The following is a 17,682-nucleotide window of genomic DNA, read 5'->3' on the forward strand; positions in this document are numbered from 1 at the left end:
TTTGATAAGTAATTGTTTTAAATAACCATTTTTAAATTAAAAGCGATAGCGTTCCAGTAGACAGAGATCATAGTACTGGTAGATTCAGTGTACTGGTGATCCGAAAACTGATGCAACCGGTTCTTGAATCAAGAACAAGAAACGCTCTGGCAGTGGGCGTGTACGTTCGTTATCTGGCTCTGCTGCATAATCCCCTCCAGATTTTTATTTGAGGAATTACGGTACTTATTTAGTCTCTTGCATCTTACCAGTCATAAAGCATTAACATCTAACAAAAACACTTGGTGGTAGCAAAACTTCTCTGTTGTGAAAACACATACTGGTTTGGGTGCATGTGTGTCACATGTTTCTCAGTTTATTGGGCTGTACTGTCCTTCCCAGACCATCCCATTTGGCATGCCTCTCTCTACAGTGACTTCTTCCCAGTCTTTGCAGGATGTAGCATCTCTTTGTTTGTTGTTAAGGCTCCTAGATTTCACTCTGACGTCCATGTGCCAATAAAGAAATGCTAAAGGGAGAGAGCATGTTGAGAGGTAAAGTGCTTAGTGTTTTTCTCTGTCATATTTTTGCTTCTTTATACGTGACATGAAGATGTTATGCAGACAAGGCTCATCCAGAAATCTTTATGTTGGGCTGTTTTTGTTAAGCATGTCAATGAGGATCAAGAAATATATAAAAAAGCCTCACTTGGATTGCCCATGAGGCATGCATATTTTTTCATCTCATTCTGTTCTGTGATAAAGTGAGTATTTGTGCAAAGGAGTTCAGGAAATTGTTGTCATACTCATAATGGTTCCCTGTGCATTCTCTGCCAACCTTTGCAGAAATTTGTGTTTCAGTTTTTTTCTCAGTAACAGAGAAATTGTATTCAGGGCACCGAAGATGCTGTAAAAATACATAGTCATCTTAATATTTTGTGTTGTTTAAAAGTGTCCTATTTTGAGCTAAGAATCTGAAGCAGAATAACCTGTTAATTTCACATGGCTGATAACGGTTTCTGTGCAGCTACATTTTTAAAACCAGTTTGTGTGCACAAACAAGTAGTTTGTTATGCAGTGACTGAGTGTTATTGTTTATGTCAGGGACATTGTTTTTGCTCATTTTAATATTTCTGGTTATTTCCTTATTTACTAGTTGGATACAGCACTGCAGTTATTGGACTGAACTTGAAAATGTCTTATTGGATAGTGACAAAATGCAATCTAATAATATTTAATTATTTTATATAAAGAGGCATGGCATTTTGGTCCAATGAGATTTCGCAGTGGGTGGGGTCATTTAGTGAAACTCCACAAAATGGAAAACAGTTGACTGAAAAATGTCCTGCAGCATGTCACGGTCGAAGTGTTTGGACAAAAACTCAAATGAATTTGAAAAACTGAACTTACCCAGTTGAATAAAATCATCATCGGTTTAAATACTGTTCAATGAAATCTACACCAGTGACATCAAAGACAAACACAGGTCTACTATCTACATGAGGGGACATACTTCATACAAATTAATTTTAAATCATTTATCATATTGAGGGTGTTTCCAATAGTTCTGCGCACAAACAATCTAAGTTAGTTGTAAAATGCTGGATAAATGCCCAGCCTGTTGACTAATTCAGTCTGAAGTTAACTACTTTTCTCAAAGGTTACTGACCAATTGTTTACTTGATTTGATTGCATAAGTGCATTATGAACATGATCGAGAAATAAAAAGAACATTTGTAAATGTGTATGAGAGGGTTTGAGAAGGGGCACTAGGTGGAGCTCTGGACTCTTTCAGGAGCTCAGCACAGGTGAGGATCCTGACTTTTTTTTTCGGTCTCAAGCACTAAGTTGCTGTTCCTCTCTACCCCTCACTCTTACAGAATGCATTAATCTCAAACAGCCATGATCTGTTTTATCTCACGCTGACACCTAGACTCTGTCCTGCACTCTGTCATCATGTTATCTCCAGAAATCTCTCTCTTGGTTTAGTGTATGCAGCACATTGGTTTTGTTTAGAGAGGAAACAAATTGGATATCTTCCTTTCACAATGTTTTACACACATTGCTTTGTAAAAGGCAGCAGATTTTTAAATTAACATTTTTTATTTTTTATTGCAGCAGTAAGTTCCAGTCTAGTAATTTAGGTCGCCACTTTGAAATTAGGAGCAAAAAGCCATTTATCTTCCTAGCAAGTTCCTATTAATAAAAACATTAGTAATAGACAATTTGGACATTTATAAGCATGGAAAAAATGTTTTTCTAATAAATGCTATTTTTATTATTTTTTTTTTTTTTACTTTCATCCTACTAACGGTGCACCCAATCAGGGATGTTTGGAGCCAACGGTCGATCACTGATACCGATCTTTTTGAAGATCTTTTCCTATAGGTGACTCTTGGGGGGGGGAATTATTATTATTTTTTATTTTTTTTCGAGAGGTGGAGGAGGGGTATCTTTTAGCCATTTTTTTCAAAAATATATAATTACCCTAAAGTTTGATCATGCAGTGCATTTTTGTTTTTACAGTGGGGCAATTGGTGCACAATAGCTTAAACACAGCACAAGCCTGATTTTGTGAGGTCTGTGCGAGGCGGCCTTATGTTCGTGCGTTTTGTGCATGAGTGCATCGTCTCTAGGAGAGCGCATGAGTGCTGAATGCTTTAAAAACTGGCAAGACTTAAAAAGAAATGCAAATTATAAACTTTAGTGAAGATGCAACACTGTCTTAATTGTGCAAATGACAATTCCTGTGTCAACTTCACAGTTTGCAGCTCACTTATGGTGTGATGTGATGTGATGATTTGTAGCCATTTGTGTATTTTGAGAGAGAGATAGAGAGAGAGAGAGAGAGAGAGCGAGCGTGTTGTGATTCATTCACACTGTTTGTGGAATTCTCACAAAGTTTTAAACTTCATTGTAAGTTATTCAATAAAGAACAATTAATTGTGCCTCACCTTCTCAGTGTTTCCCACAGACTTGCGCTCTGTTTGTGGAGGCATATATGCAAATGAATTATCTGCCAGCAGGAGGAGCTTGTAGTGCAGGAGAGATAGCCGGTTTCTCCAGTAACGGATGTAATCAAATAAGCGCTGAGCTTGCACTCACAAACGCTGCTCAGGCATTACAGGCAAGATGAAATAAAAATGGCATCCATAATTTTCTAAAGATAGTTGGTTTCCTTCAGAAATGCAGTGATATAAAAACACCCGCACCAGGTATAGACTTTGACATGTGCAGTACTTGTGTTTCTTCAAAGCCTTTTGGAAAATCTATTTGTGGAGGTCAGTTTTGATATTGTGATGGGCCGCCAAATAAACATTACCAAATATATTACTGTATGCCTTCAGCAGTATAATTATTTTACCTGCGTCGGACAGAGATTGAGACAGTGCCGCTGCATGGCATGCCAAACGTCTCACGGCAGGCGTGTCGTCAGCTTGAGGTCAATTTATGAGATTGGCCTTTATAGAGACCGCCGATCAAACTTCCCAATATACCCCTATGACTTTGTCTAGATAAAAGAATACTGAGAAAATGATCCTGGTTTCCACAAAAATTATAAGAAATGTTTCACCAGTAAGCATATTATAAAGATTTCTGAAAGATCATGTGACACTGGACTGGAGTAATGGCTGCTGAAAATTCAGCTTTGCCCAACAACATAGACATACATTTCTTTTAAAATTATATAAAAATGAAAGTGGATATTTTTAAATTATATTTGTAATCAAATTGATACTGATATGCTAAGCATAAGAGGCACATCAAAAACATAAAAAATATTGCTGATCACAAAAACAGAAGACACATAGAGAGAGTGACCAGTGACAACTGATGCATCTAGACTAGTCTCCTTATAAAACCTAGAATCCCTGCTATGTTTCATTCCATTCTTATATTACTGTGATCTGCATGCATGCTTTAGCTCACTAACACATCACGTCAGTGTGTCAGACTTCACTTTGTCCTTGTGCTTTCATGGCACAGGATCACGTTTCCTCTAATCTACTGCCTGCCCGCTCTGTGAGGCCTGCGATGGCTTGGCTGTGGTGGGAAAGCACCGTGCTATATTTGAAAACCTCTGATGTCTGTTTTGACATGAATCTTTAGCTGCCAAACAGTTCTCCTGTAGAGGGGGTGTGATTGACAGTGAAGGTGTGCTTGTGTGTGTGTGTGTGTGTGCCAGTACCACATGGCCCTCTGCTGTCCTCCCCTCTTCCTGTTGCTTGTTCGCTCTCTGACCTTACCCAGAGCTGATACATCTTTTCTGAAGAGCAGTGAATACGTCTGTCCTTTGCATTACTTTATTTAACCCTTTCATGATTTAAACGCAGTGACCGTAGTCCACTTTCCCCAGTGAGGTACATCTGATACAAGCATTACTGCTACAGTAAGTTATTTGGACACATTTGGTCTTTTTTTTTTCTTTCCTTTTTCATTCTGATAATTGTTCTGTTATTTAAAGTTTTGGAGAGTTTATGAATGGTAAAATATAAAAAAACATGTAATTTTAATGAATTGTGTGTTGTCCTGCATGATTTAGTCTGTGTATGTTAGATGAAACCAAAATGCTTGTATCTTTTTTTTTTTTTTTTTTTTTTTTTTTTTTTTTACTGTATGTAAAGTGGGTCAGTATCAGTGACTGAGACTTCAGAGAGACTGAGCAGTGTCCATGGCATAATATAGGATAAGTTTGAAAGCTAAATAATATATAAAGAGTTTTGCGTAACATTCTACCTATTATAGATATCTTCATCTGGTTTGAGATTGGCCACGAATTAAGAATTTTTCCCTTCTTTTTACTAATTTATTATTTAATTCATTTATATTTAATTAAAAATTTTTACATTTTATTTTTAGTTAAATCATAGAAATGAATTAAGAATGGATGAATGTAGTCATTCATTCCCTTGTTTTATTAAGTGGTTTTTCTAATCTGTTCCCTCGGTTTAATTGAATTAAAACAAGTGAAGTATTAGTACAACGTGGGTACAAATTACTAAGAGGAAACACATTCTCAATTTGTGACCACAATATATATTTTAAAGCTATCATTAGACATGTGCTTTGAAAGCCTGTTTTATTAGGAGGTGCTTTTGTGTAAAAACAAAAACAAAAAAACCCTGCCTGCAAAGTCATTGACCTTAAGTTTTAATCACAGCCACAGTGTTTTTCTGACCACTTTCTGTTGCTGAGTTGTTCATCCTTTAATGGTGTGTTTATGTGTACATGTGTGTGGACGGTAAGCCTAAATAACGAAGCCTCATGCTCAACAGCTGTCCAGTGTCCCCACCTGCTCTCTCTCCATCACTTCTCTGACCAAAATAGACCCCCACAAATGACAGATACACATTACAAACAATATTTTTTGTATAACATGAGGCCAGAAGAGGAAATTAGGATTTTTTGCTTGTATCCATATGCAGTTAGATGTGGTTAGGACATGAAAACACATTCTGTACTGCTGGAAAAGCTTTTAAGCTATGTAAATATTTTAACTCCATTTCTACAGTGCAATATTATTTTCCATTGGATAAGTATTTGTAGTCCTTAATAGTATGACAGGCTGTGTGTTTGATGTAAATTAACTAACCCAATGTTAAATATACCTGCTCTAGTTTTAGCGAAGCTTAACTGTCTAACGACACATTATCTGTCTTAAAGGGTTAGTTCACCCCAAAATTTAAATTATGTCATTAATGACTCACCCTCACATCGTTGCCAACCCGTAAGACCTCCGTTCATCTTCGGAACACCGTTTAAGATATTTTAGATTTAGTCCGAGAGCTTTCAGTCCCTCCATTGAAACTGTCTGTACGGTGTACAGTCTATGTCCAGAAAGGTAATAAAAACATCTTCAAAGTAGTCCATGCGACATCAGCGGGTCAGTTAGAATTTGATGAAGCATCTAAAATGCATTTTGGTCCAAAAATGACAAAAACTACGACTTTATTCAGCATTGTATTCTCTTCCTTAAAATTTTTATCAGTTTAAGCTTTGAGAAACTGCGTTCTCCAGATCTCACAGTGACGGGGAGAGTGAGAAGCACTCTCAATGCTACACAAACATTTGGAAAATTGTTTTCCATTCCTTTTTCACGGATGAATTTAAGTGCATCCAGTGGTTTAGATCCAGCAACCAGGCGTCTGCCCAAAGCAGTAAGCTCTTCAAACAATTCATGCCCATCAACATCCCGCGAGCCTCCATGAGTCAGGGTCTTTTCCAGTCCTAAGCAATCCCGAAGAACTAGGCCTACTGTATTTTTCTTTTTTGCTGAGAGATGCGATGTCATATAAAAATCCAAATACGCGCCCATGGTCTGAGCTTCGAAAAGCGCTCTTCCACGGAGGCGATTACTCATGACCAGATAATTTTATTCGTTTTGACTTTTTTGAATATACATTAAAGTATTTTGCATGCATAAAGACCTACTAGTAGGGCGCTGCTGGGTGGGAATTTTTATTCGAAATGTAAAAGTTTTTTATTTATTTATAGCTACTAAAAAATTCTGTTGAAGTGCGATAATTGTAACCTATGTGAAACAAACAAATAAATTAATAATTCTCTCTCTCTCTCTCTCTCTCTCTCTCACCTTCTCACTCTCTTGGCGCCCTGGCTGAGCTGCCGCCCTAGGCGGCTGCCTAGTTCGCCTATAGGCACGCGCCGGCCCTATTTGGGATGCTTTTTGATAAAGTTAAGTTGACAAAGCTTCTTACGTACACACATTAAGTCCTTGAATTTGAGGTTGCTGGACCTGGAAAGGTCCTTAAATTTGTAGTTAACCAAGGTGTGGGAACCCTGAAAAACTCTTTTATGCTCACCAAGGCTTAATTTGTTTTTGTCAAAAAGAAAGCAAAAACAGTAATATTGTGAAATAATATTATTACAGTTTAAAATAACTTTTTTTATTATTATTATTTGAATATATTTTAAACTGTAATTTATTTTTGTGACCGGAAACGAGCAAAGCTGAATTTTTAGAGGCCATCTCTCCATTCTTCAGTTTCACGTGATCCTTCAGAAATCGTTCCAATATGCTGATTTGTTGCATTTCTTATTAGAAATGTTGAAAACTGATGTGCTATTATTATGTTTTATTTTGTAAAAAATCATGATGCTTTTTTTTCAGGATTCCTTGATAAATATAAATCAATCACACTGTTTACATCTCGCGTAATGACATACTGGGAATGGCGAAAGTTGCATTCAATCACAAAAACAGAGACCACTGTTATCAAAAGTATGGGAATACTTCAAACAGAGGTCAAATAAAATGGCCATTTGAAAAACCGATATGGTGTACCACGGCAGCACAACTGCAATGCACGAACACTTCAGACGAAAACATCCTGGCGCTCTCCGGTGTTACGGTTTAACTGGTTACCGTGTGATCTGGCGACTAACTTCCTGGTTCAGGTCTCTACTGCAGATGTGATGGAACGACTGCAGCAGATTCGGCGATTCTAAAAGCACAAACTGATGTGATATTATTAAGTGTCTAATCAAATGCAGACTTGCTCATTGCATGATTCTGATATTCTTGTAAAGATTACAAGTTATTGGTTTGATCACCCGTAGCGGCTGAAGTAAGGATAAAATAAAGAATAAAGTCTGTGTTGGTGTGGGTTTCGAACACGCGTTAGGGGCCGTTCAAATATCGCGCCTAAAAATGCATGGAAATTGCTAGTCGTGTCGCTTTCTCCTACTTTCCAAAGCGCTTGGGCAGTTGCGCCCCTGGGATGTCTGCTGTTGCTAAGCAACCATCACGTGCTCTCTCCACGAAGACGCGGAAATTTCAGCAAAGGATAAATGGATTTGCAGCACTAAAAATCGCTTGCAGTAGCTCTGCTACTAAATTTATTTCGAAATGGCAATCCATAAACAGCTATGATCAGCAGTTACTTCATCTTAGCTGAGCTTTCAACGTTGTTACGGGAAAGGATGAAACTGATTGGTTAGTTCTTGTCACATGACCCACGTTGCGCTTGTATTCTGAAAAGTTGAGATGTTTTTAACTCGATGCGGTGCGGACGTGCCTGTTTTCCCGTGCGTGTCGCGACTGTGTCGCTTCCATTATGAGCACGCATACAGCACACCTACATTGGAAATAACGAACTTGAGCACGCAAAAGACGCGATATGTGAACGGCCCCTTAAAAGAGAGCGCACCACGAGACAACAGTTTACATTTTATGGTTTGTGATGCTAAATAACATTTCATGACGTCTCAGACAACTGTAAATTTGTGGCTACTGTGGTTTAATTAAAAGCGCTATAATCTTCTTTGCCTCTTTATTTTTGTATACTGTAAAAACTTCAACCACATTGTTTGAAAATGAATAAAGGTTGAAATATTTGATTAGAAGTTGTACTTACATTTTCTTGTAAAGTTATCCAAAGGATTCATTAGCTAATCAAAAAAGAACATTAGATTAATTATTTATTGTAATAAAAATAATCGTTAGAGTAGTCGACTAATCTGAATAAATATCGTTAGATTAGTCGACAGAAAAAAATATTGTTAGTTGCAGCTCTAATATATATGATATCAAATCATACATATGTATGATCTATTACATATTTTTTTTTTCCTGTGTGTGAGTATTGTGTTCTGTTTGTTAATATACTATACATACGGCACTTGTTTATATTTTCTATAAGCTGGGTTTGAAAGCCATGACTGAAACTGTTGGCTTTCTTTAGAAGGTGACTTGTAATTGGTGCCCTAGATACTCTGTGAGGGTTATGCACTGGACACAGATATACACAAACACAACACGCACACATCCTTCTTTTGCTTCCAGAATAATGGTACAGTCACATCATTGACACCGCTCAGCCATACAGACAAGGTAAAGACAAAAGCGGTGGCCCAGAGTCAGCCACTCAGAAAACACATTCCCTTTTTAGGTCAGAGCTGGGTGGGAGTGGTAATTTTAGGTAAATGTGATGTGGAATGAGTGGACAAGTTTCTGACCTTATCCTGCTGCATAGTACTGACCCAAATCAGGTGACCAATGAGCGGTTGAAACAGGACTCCATGATTGTTTACCAGTCACCTCCAAATCTCAGGACTTGCTTATATATCAAGCACTGTGGTCATAATGGTTGAATGGTGCAGAATGCAGCTATGGGTCATTCGTTCATTCTTCTGTGTTACAATCTGAGATTTAATTCTGTTACATCAGTTACAGGGGTGAAGTGAAGTATTGATTCACTGATGCAGAATGATTCCTTTTGCATATTATTCCCATTCTGCTTAATGATTCAGGTTCTGTAGCCTTAACATAAATGGATGTGCCTAAGTTTCCAGCCTTTAATCAATTCACACATCATTTTATAGATGTTCGTCATTTAGTTTAGCATTGATCCTTTATGTTTGAGTCTCATTACAGCAACCTAAATTGCATCCGCCAAATGAGTTACCTTGGATCTGTAGGCTGTGGTAAGGTTATTCTACTTCAACTCTGAATGTAGCAAGGAAAATGTTATAGTCATATTTCTGAGGCCCAGCACTGCTGGAAATCTGACTCTCTTAATCTAACATTCAAACAGCAAAGATGATGACAGATACCCATCTAAAGAGATGCAATTAATCTTTCTTCATATAATTCAGCAATAGATAAGGCAGCACCTTCAGGGTTTTACAGGGTTTTTCTTTTTTCAGAAAATAATAAAATGGAAAATATTTATGGAGAATATTTCAGACTTGGTTGGTTTTATTTAGCAGACAGCAGCTTGAACTCCTTGCCAGGTTTTGTATTTCTGGCATGGGACCGTCTGAAAGTTGATATGTGGGGAAATCTGGGCCATTTTCAGGACTAGGTGAACTTGGGTAATAGCATGTTAACTTTAAGAGAGCCCAGAAACACAGCATCTTTGGTTTAGTTTTCTACCGATCAAATTTGAACCATCCATACTCTTAATTTTTAAATGTGAAACCCCATTAATTTATTATCTGTTTATTTGCCTGCCCTGGGACGTCTAAAAGTTATGTTTGGTAGATTGTAAATGCTTAAACTAAAATTCAGCAAACCAAAACTGTGGCCATGTCTCTTTGCTTTGATTTATGAACATTTCTGGTACACAGGAAACAAATCTTAGGTTAACAAAAGGTTTTATTTTTTGTTTTTGCTCTAGATTTAAGCTTAGACCCTCTGCATGGCCTTTTGGCTTAAAATTACACTTGATTTGTGTCACCATCTACCATTTCAATCTTTATTTACTACTATAGCGTGCAGATGGTGTAAAACCAAGCCCAACAGTTTGAGCTGTAAATACTGAGAACATGTGCATGAGACTGTGTCATTAGATGGAGTGTCTTGGATCAAGGGATGATGTCATATTTGTGCTATTTGTCATCTGAGAAACCAAACCAGTCTCTGAGGAATTGGTAGATTACATTTTTTGTAATGACATGGCAGTGCACATGCCCTCCTCAAGAGTCACGTGGTGATGTCATCCCTTTTCTGACTTTTAGATCCTGACGGGGACTCAAGTGCTGATTATTTTAGGTATTAGTTCAGTCTATGGTATGTCTTTGATTTTCTAATCATGGTCTGTGATTAAGTCTGATCTCCATCAGATACTGTTGCTCCATATCTTGAAGTGGCTCTGGGATTGTGTCAAGAAAAACAGCAGCTGATTTTTCTGGCCACTTGAGACACTAATTAGCCAAGTTATCGACAGAGAATATGCATAAAAAAAAATCCATCCAACTAGCCTTTTACAGACAGAAAGGTTTGTGTGATGACCCCCCCAAGTTTTGCTGTATTGCAAAAAAAAAAAAATTGCCCTTGAGCTGTTTCCATACATAATTTCCACCTATATCGTTATTATTTATATATAATTATTATTTTAATTTCATTTATTTTAATTTACATTGCATAAATTATATAGGCTAGTAGCCTGTCCTTTATCCATTTGAAGCAAAACTTAATTATATAGCCTATTATTATCAATATTAAATTGCATAAGCCTACTTAAAATTATTTATATTTATTATAAATAAAATATTTATTGTCTTGTTGTTGTTGTTTTTTTAAATGTATACCTTGTTATAAACTATTTACTTGATGATCAAGCATCAATGGCGTGTGTCCATTGCAAGATAGAGCTGGCATACCACAACTAAGGCCCTATGATTTCCGCGATGCAGAAAATGCGGAGGGAATCGCGGAATCCAATCATAAAAACGGAATTTACAGTTTAACGAGGAATGACACGGAATTTTGAATGAATTAATCAAAAATAGGTCATTGCACTGGAACAGTCTATTTAAATATGAATCCTGCATGTTCTGCGTGTCTCTGTTAATGAATGGAGCAGAAGCGCACGTGACGCTCGCGGTAATTTCAGCGTCTGCGGTCTCACTAAATAAGGACATGAACAAATTAATAACATCTCCAGAACTGCTCTGACAGTCACTTCATGAGCATTTGACTGTTTGATTTGAGTGAAACTAGCGTCACATCACATACACAGAACTGTAAAGGTATGCCAACCCATCAAAATAAAAGTCCGCTTAAAGGGGGGGGTGAAATGCTATTTCATGCATACTGAGTTTTTTACACTGTTAAAGAGTTGGATTCCCATGTTAAACATGGACAAAGTTTCAAAAATTAAGTTGTACATTTGAAGGGGTATTTTTGTTCCAAAAAAACCTCTTCCGGTTTGTCACAAGTTTCGGAAAGTTTTTTTCGAGTATGGCTCTGTGTGACGTTAGATGGAGTGGAATTTCCTTATATGGGTCCTAAGGCACTTCTGCCGGAAGAGCGCGCGTTCCCATATAGCAGAGCACTGAGAGCACAACAGACTTCACTGATCAGAGCGAGAGCATCGCGAAATGTCACAAAAGAAGTGTGTTTTTGGTTGCCAGGGCAACAAAAGAGAAACAGCATTAAGGGACCAGTGGATGGAGTTTATTTTTACGAAGCATCAACAGAGTTGTGCAGGTGTTTTTGTTTGTTCCCTGCATTTCGAAAATGCTTGTTTTACAAACAAGGCCCAGTTTGACGCCGGATTTGCACATCGTTTATTTCTTAATGCAGTCCCAACGAAAAAGGGTCACGATCGTGTGTTGGAACCGCAGGCAGTGAGTAAAACTGCTTCAAATATCTCTGTGTTGTTAACTTAGCAATCAGCGCGTGAGCACATCAAGTAAACAACATGCGATGTTGTCATCAAACTGCACTTTCCACATGTACAGCTTAAAAAAAAAAAAAAAAGACGACATAAAGTGGAACTTAGTCATTTTCCAAAACCGCTAAGCAAATATACAGTTTCAGTACATACTACATAAATTTCAGCCTCTGGATCTGTGTCACAGCTTCCACATGCTCTCAACGCAAAAGCCTACTGGCGCTTGTGATTCTTTAGCTCCGCCCACACGTCACGCCTCTAGGCGCTCGTGTTTTTCCGGGAAAAATCGGTACAGACTATCTTTCTCTTATAAATATAATAAAAATAAAGACTTTTTGGAGTTATGAAGGATGCAGTACTACTCTATAGGTACTCAAGATTAACAGGATATTGAGTGAAAACTAACATTTCATCCCCCCTTTAAAGACTATTGTTCAGCAGAATGTACATAGCCTACTACTAAAAAAGAAAAAATCTAACTTTTTTTTTTATGGTTTAATCACACAACATTTCTTCCATGTTTTATTTATAATAGTAAATCCCTTTTGTTTACCAAAAAGTTAAGTTAATTTTCAATAATTAAAAGATAAATTAAATGAATGTTTTATGTGTTCAATGTGCATCTCAGAAAATGCTTTATTTAAAACCCCAACTGAATGCACTTAAATGCACTTAATTCATCTGTCAACTTTCTTGTCGTTGTTCACAGTACATGTACAGACAGAGAAACAATGAGTAATAATAAAATGTTTATTTTTGATGTTTGCATTTTTGATGTTAATTTTAAGAGACCCAGGAGTCTTATTTATTTATTTATTTTGCAAAAAAAAAAACATTTGATGGAAACCTGGCTACTGACACATTCTTGAAGGATGTTTGTTTGGTTGTCTATGAGAATCAGTATTGCAGTGGAAACATTGCAGTCAGTATAATAGGCCAGAAATAGTGCAAGGCAAATGCCATTCTGCATGTACACGAGTGCTTAAATGCCTGCTTGCTTGAATGCACACAGAGGTTTAGTTTTCTCCACTGCTGTCTACTCTCCCTCTGTTCCACACTGGCCTGTTTCTCATTTTCCAATGTCTTTTCATCTTCATACCACCTCCCTCTGTCCTTTTTTTTGTGACACAGTGCCCATTTTTTTAATGCATTATTGTTTCAGATATAGCTCATTTATAATGTTACTCAGTTTGGCAGCATTCTCACAACAGCAGAATATGGTCTGTCCAGGTTTAGTTAATACAACTGGGTTGACTCTAAGGCTCTGCTATATTATGGATGTTGACATCATAAATATTTACTTATTTAGCTTTTCATGCAGTAGCCTGTTTTAATGACCTGGTACAACTTGATTACCTACATACATGAAGTTCAATCTCTCAATCAGTCATTCATCGCCCTATTGGACAGCAGTCTGAACTACACTCACTTATGTGGAGATTAGCCAATAATCCTTTGAGGATGCATTAAATAGACCAAAGGGGACAGTAAAGGCATTCGTAATGTTACAAAATATTTCTAGTAAAAATAAATGCTTTTCTTTTGAACTTGAAAAAATAAATAATATATTTAAATAGATGATAGTAATTTGAAATTGTAATATTACAGCACATAAAATATAAAATTGTAACTTAAGATTCTTTAGCCTTCTTCAACTGTCCATCATCTGTCCATGTTTTTTTTCTTCTCTCTCTCTCTCTCTTTACACTGTAATCTTTTCCTCCATTCTTCAGCAGTAAGTGTCTTCCTCACAGATGGGTGACTTTATTTCACAAGAATTTCTGAGTTTGGCTTCTGGTTTGGATATTTTATCCCATTTGAACCCCAGAGCTAACAAGTGTGCTTGGTCAGAGAGAGTCATTCTTTTGAGACCCATTGGTATTCCTGAGAAGAAACTAAAGCAAGGAAGTTTTTTTTTCCTCCTTACACCACAGGGACTAGGATAGTAAATTTAAAAAATCTAAACCTATTTAACACACAGCTGTTGATATTTGGAAGACAGAGCAGAAAGCCTGGTGATGAGTCCATTAATCAAATTATTTTTCTGCTACACATATCGCCAATTATTTTGTCCCTCCTTTGAGCACTTAGCACAACAATATGACTTGGCAAGTTAGGTTCCTCGTGACAGAGATCTTGCTTTTCCATTCTCTTTCTTTCTCTCAGTACCACACATATGTCATTGCTCAGAGATGGGTGGAATTTCTAGTTCCTTAGAGACACCTTTGAGTTCCTTTCTCACCCTTTCAACTGTATGCAACTGCTAAAATTCAGCCGTACCTTTCTTTAAATGTCTCTTTCCCCTCATCCCCCAGCCTCAGTATTGTTAATCTGATTAGCAGTGAGCAGCATTAGCACTGGAGTTAACTTGCTAACATTTAGCAGAATTCACACAGACAGCAAAAGGCTTTTCGTCAGCATAGTGTCATAGTGTTGAGGAGATACTGTTCTCCTCCTCCTCTCACAGTCTCTCTCTCTCTCTCTCTCTCTCTCTCTCCACCTCCCTTCTCTGGCTGTCCCAGGACTGCTGCAGCTGACTCTGCATCACCTTGCAGTTCAGACACTGCTGCCTTTCTGCAGTCCTCTCTCTCACGCTCTCCTATTTTCCTCCTCTCTTTGGTCCTCAACAACCCCCTACCCCTCCTTTCTGGTCTTTTTCTTTTCTTATCTGTCGTCCACCCCTCATTTTATTTAATCAATATGTACCGGAATCCTTGGATCTCCAACTATATCAACCATGTGAAGTTGTGCCAAGGTGAGTAAATGGCAGTTGGGGTGGGACGGGATTGGACAGGCCTACCACATGTCTGCTTGAATCCTAATGGTACTAGAGCCTCCAAGGACAGACGTATTCAGGACAAGGAACTTGCTGACTCAAATTGAAGCGAATTGAGGCATTTTAAAGCAAAATAAGCACTGTCTTTTCCATGCATTTGTGCTTTTAGATGCAAATGTTTTTAATTGTTTAAATTCTGCAGAGAATTTGACTTGAGGTATTGCCTGTTAATGGTTTTGTTATGGCCTCTGTTCTTGTGCAACTCCACATGCTTTTATCCTGCGTCGTCTTAAATGGTGCATTTGGTACATTTATAGCAGGTGTCTGTGACTAGCAAAGCACTTTTGGACATTTTGTGCATCAAAATTAATTATAATTTGTCGTTTTCATTCAAATATTTAATTTGTTTTTGATCATAGTGAAAGAATCCCGTAATAGTCAGCGTTCTGACTGCTTTAAATGTAAATGCAGGTTAATGTGTAAATGTATAAATGGTTTTTAGAGATTCCCCGTCACCTAATTCGCCCTTTCCTGGAGTTTAGACACCAGCTGTCTCATTTAAGACTCTTAAGATCTTCCTCTGTCTTTCAATCAGTAAATGACAGTTTTACACTCGTTTGAAGGCACTGAAGAACGTTTGGAGTTAAGCTAGTATTAAAACATAAAACAACATTAATAAACCTCATGATTTCCTGGACGCATACACATATGAGTGATGGCACACTTCCCTGTGTCCACACTGACTAATCCTATTCCTCTTGAAGACTAATCCTTTATAAGTTAAGATGAGTGCTACAATAACCCCTCACTGTCACAATTTGGCCCTGTGTTTTCCACTGGCTGACTTTCATATTTGATCATTTTTAAGTAATTAGTTCTCAGTTACTTTTGCTTTCTTAATTGTACTTGAAAAGTAAATGTTCCAACTTATTGCAATATTTATTAGATCACACATTACTGTTCAAAACATTTGGGGGCAAAAAGTTTGTGTGTGTGTGTATAAATACTTTTGAGCAAGGATTATTTAAATTGACCAAAGCTTTATTTGAAATAAAAATATTCTGTTAACATAATTTTTACTGTTGCGGTACTCTTTACTGTTCTTTATACTTTGTCCATCAAAGAATAAAAAATAAATAAAAAAGTCTTCCACAAATATTAATCAACTGTTAACTGTTTTTGGCATTGAACACTAAAACTGAAAAATGTCTTGTACCAAGTCCAGCATTTTAGAATGATTTCTGAATGATCATGTTCCACTGATGACTGAAGTAATAGATACTGATAATTCATCTTTGCCATCACAGGAATAAATCACATTTTAAAATATATTCAAATGCATAAATTATTTTAAATTATAATGTTTTACAATTTTACAGTTTTTACTGTAGTTTTGATCAAACCAATGCAGTCTTGGTGAGCACAAGAGACTTCAAGAACATTAAGAAATCTTATCGACCCAAACTTTTTATATTTGTTGAAATGCGATTTAATTTTAATCTTTCCTCATAGTTAATAATACAATAATCATTAAATAAATTTTCGCATACATTGTCACTGTTTAGGCACATTTAGAAATTAACCACAGTGAATAGAAGCCAGAGAGCATTGAGTTTATGATCTCATCATATGACCAAACAGGCTGTGACTTTTTTCAGCCGCATCTCCTCCATGTGCTTCTACTCTGTCTAATGCCAGATATCAGTGACTGAACCCTGAAGTCATGCAAGTTTATCAGTCACCAAATTATGTGGTATTGACTGTGCTGGAAAACAGGTGTGTGTTATGCTGGAACATAAAACTAACCTGAAAAAGGTTCAGAGCAGTGCAATCAGCTTCTATATGATGATTGTTATAGATCGGAGAGGTATGTTGGTGTGTCACAGGCCTTTGGAATAACACGCATACCATTTAAAGTGCTTCAAATGTTGCACTTGACTGTGTCTGATTAGCATCTGTACTTAAGAGGGCACGGAGCCAAGATGGTGTGAATTTTCATGCATGTCTGTCAGCAGTGGGTGCTCTCAGTCTCAACAAGACCAGACCATGTAATGCACATAATGAGTACTTAGGTTAATTGGCAATGGATTTGTAGTTGAAATATCCCAGATGCAACAATAACACATAGGTTACATAGGGTACAGGAAGATGCCCTCTGTGCAGAGTTCCAGAACAAAGGGGCTTCTGTCATTTACTGTGAATACATTGCTGAAGCTAAAACAATCTGTGTATTATATCAGGCATAGCAGGACAAATCCACTGTATGTTGCATCCAACAAGTTTTTAAGTTCTCTTTCCATCCCCCTCCAGTTGATGTTGCCTTGTCTGTTGGCCCTGTGACTCTGAATTGAGAGGAGATTTTTAGGCAATGAGGAATGTTTTTAGCAGATACTCATCCCAGCTGTGAAAACTCACTCCATCCGTACCAAAACAGAGTCCATTGGTTGGCTCTCTCATTCACTTTCTCTTCTCAGATGGTTTTTATTGAGAGAGGAGGTAATTTCATCTAACCACGGTTCTTATTGTAGATTAACATATTTAAATATTGAATTTCTGAATGTCAAAAAAGGTTTTTGGTCTGTGTGGGAGAATGTGTGGTCAGGCTGTTGATCTTCCAATCCCTCTGTGAGTCTGTCAGATGTCCATGTGCTTATTCATAGAATTGATGCCTCACCTGGATAACAACACCAGTATTAGTCATTTCATTGAATTAAATGGTACTAAGGATTAGAGGACAAGAGATTGTCGTTTGCGCATTAGCTCTGCCCACTACCAGAAAAAACTTAAA

General features: G+C 37.2%; 1 protein-coding gene across 23 annotated transcripts in view; it reads left to right on the top strand.

Moving 5' to 3' along the window:
* Nucleotides 1-17,682, top strand: part of LOC113056115 (supervillin-like) — an 87,840-nt gene that overhangs the window by 19,611 nt on the left and 50,547 nt on the right. For 15 of the 23 annotated variants that reach the window (XR_003277662.1, XM_026222615.1, XM_026222617.1 and 12 more), the window contains exon 1: nt 14,657-14,873. The exons of 1 other annotated variant lie outside the window; for it this stretch is intronic. Coding sequence is in view for 20 of the 22 variants with exons in the window: in XM_026222615.1 (XP_026078400.1) it covers nt 14,819-14,873 (55 nt within the window). In the remaining 2 variants the exon portion in view is untranslated. Of the gene's footprint in view, nt 1-4,196; nt 4,369-14,656; nt 14,874-17,682 lie in introns of those variants that run through there. 7 more of the 23 variants (XM_026222634.1, XM_026222636.1, XM_026222630.1 and 4 more) reach the window with 4 other exon arrangements.

Source organism: Carassius auratus, chromosome 37 (genome assembly GCF_003368295.1).
Source record: "Carassius auratus strain Wakin chromosome 37, ASM336829v1, whole genome shotgun sequence".
NCBI lineage: Eukaryota > Metazoa > Chordata > Actinopteri > Cypriniformes > Cyprinidae > Carassius > Carassius auratus.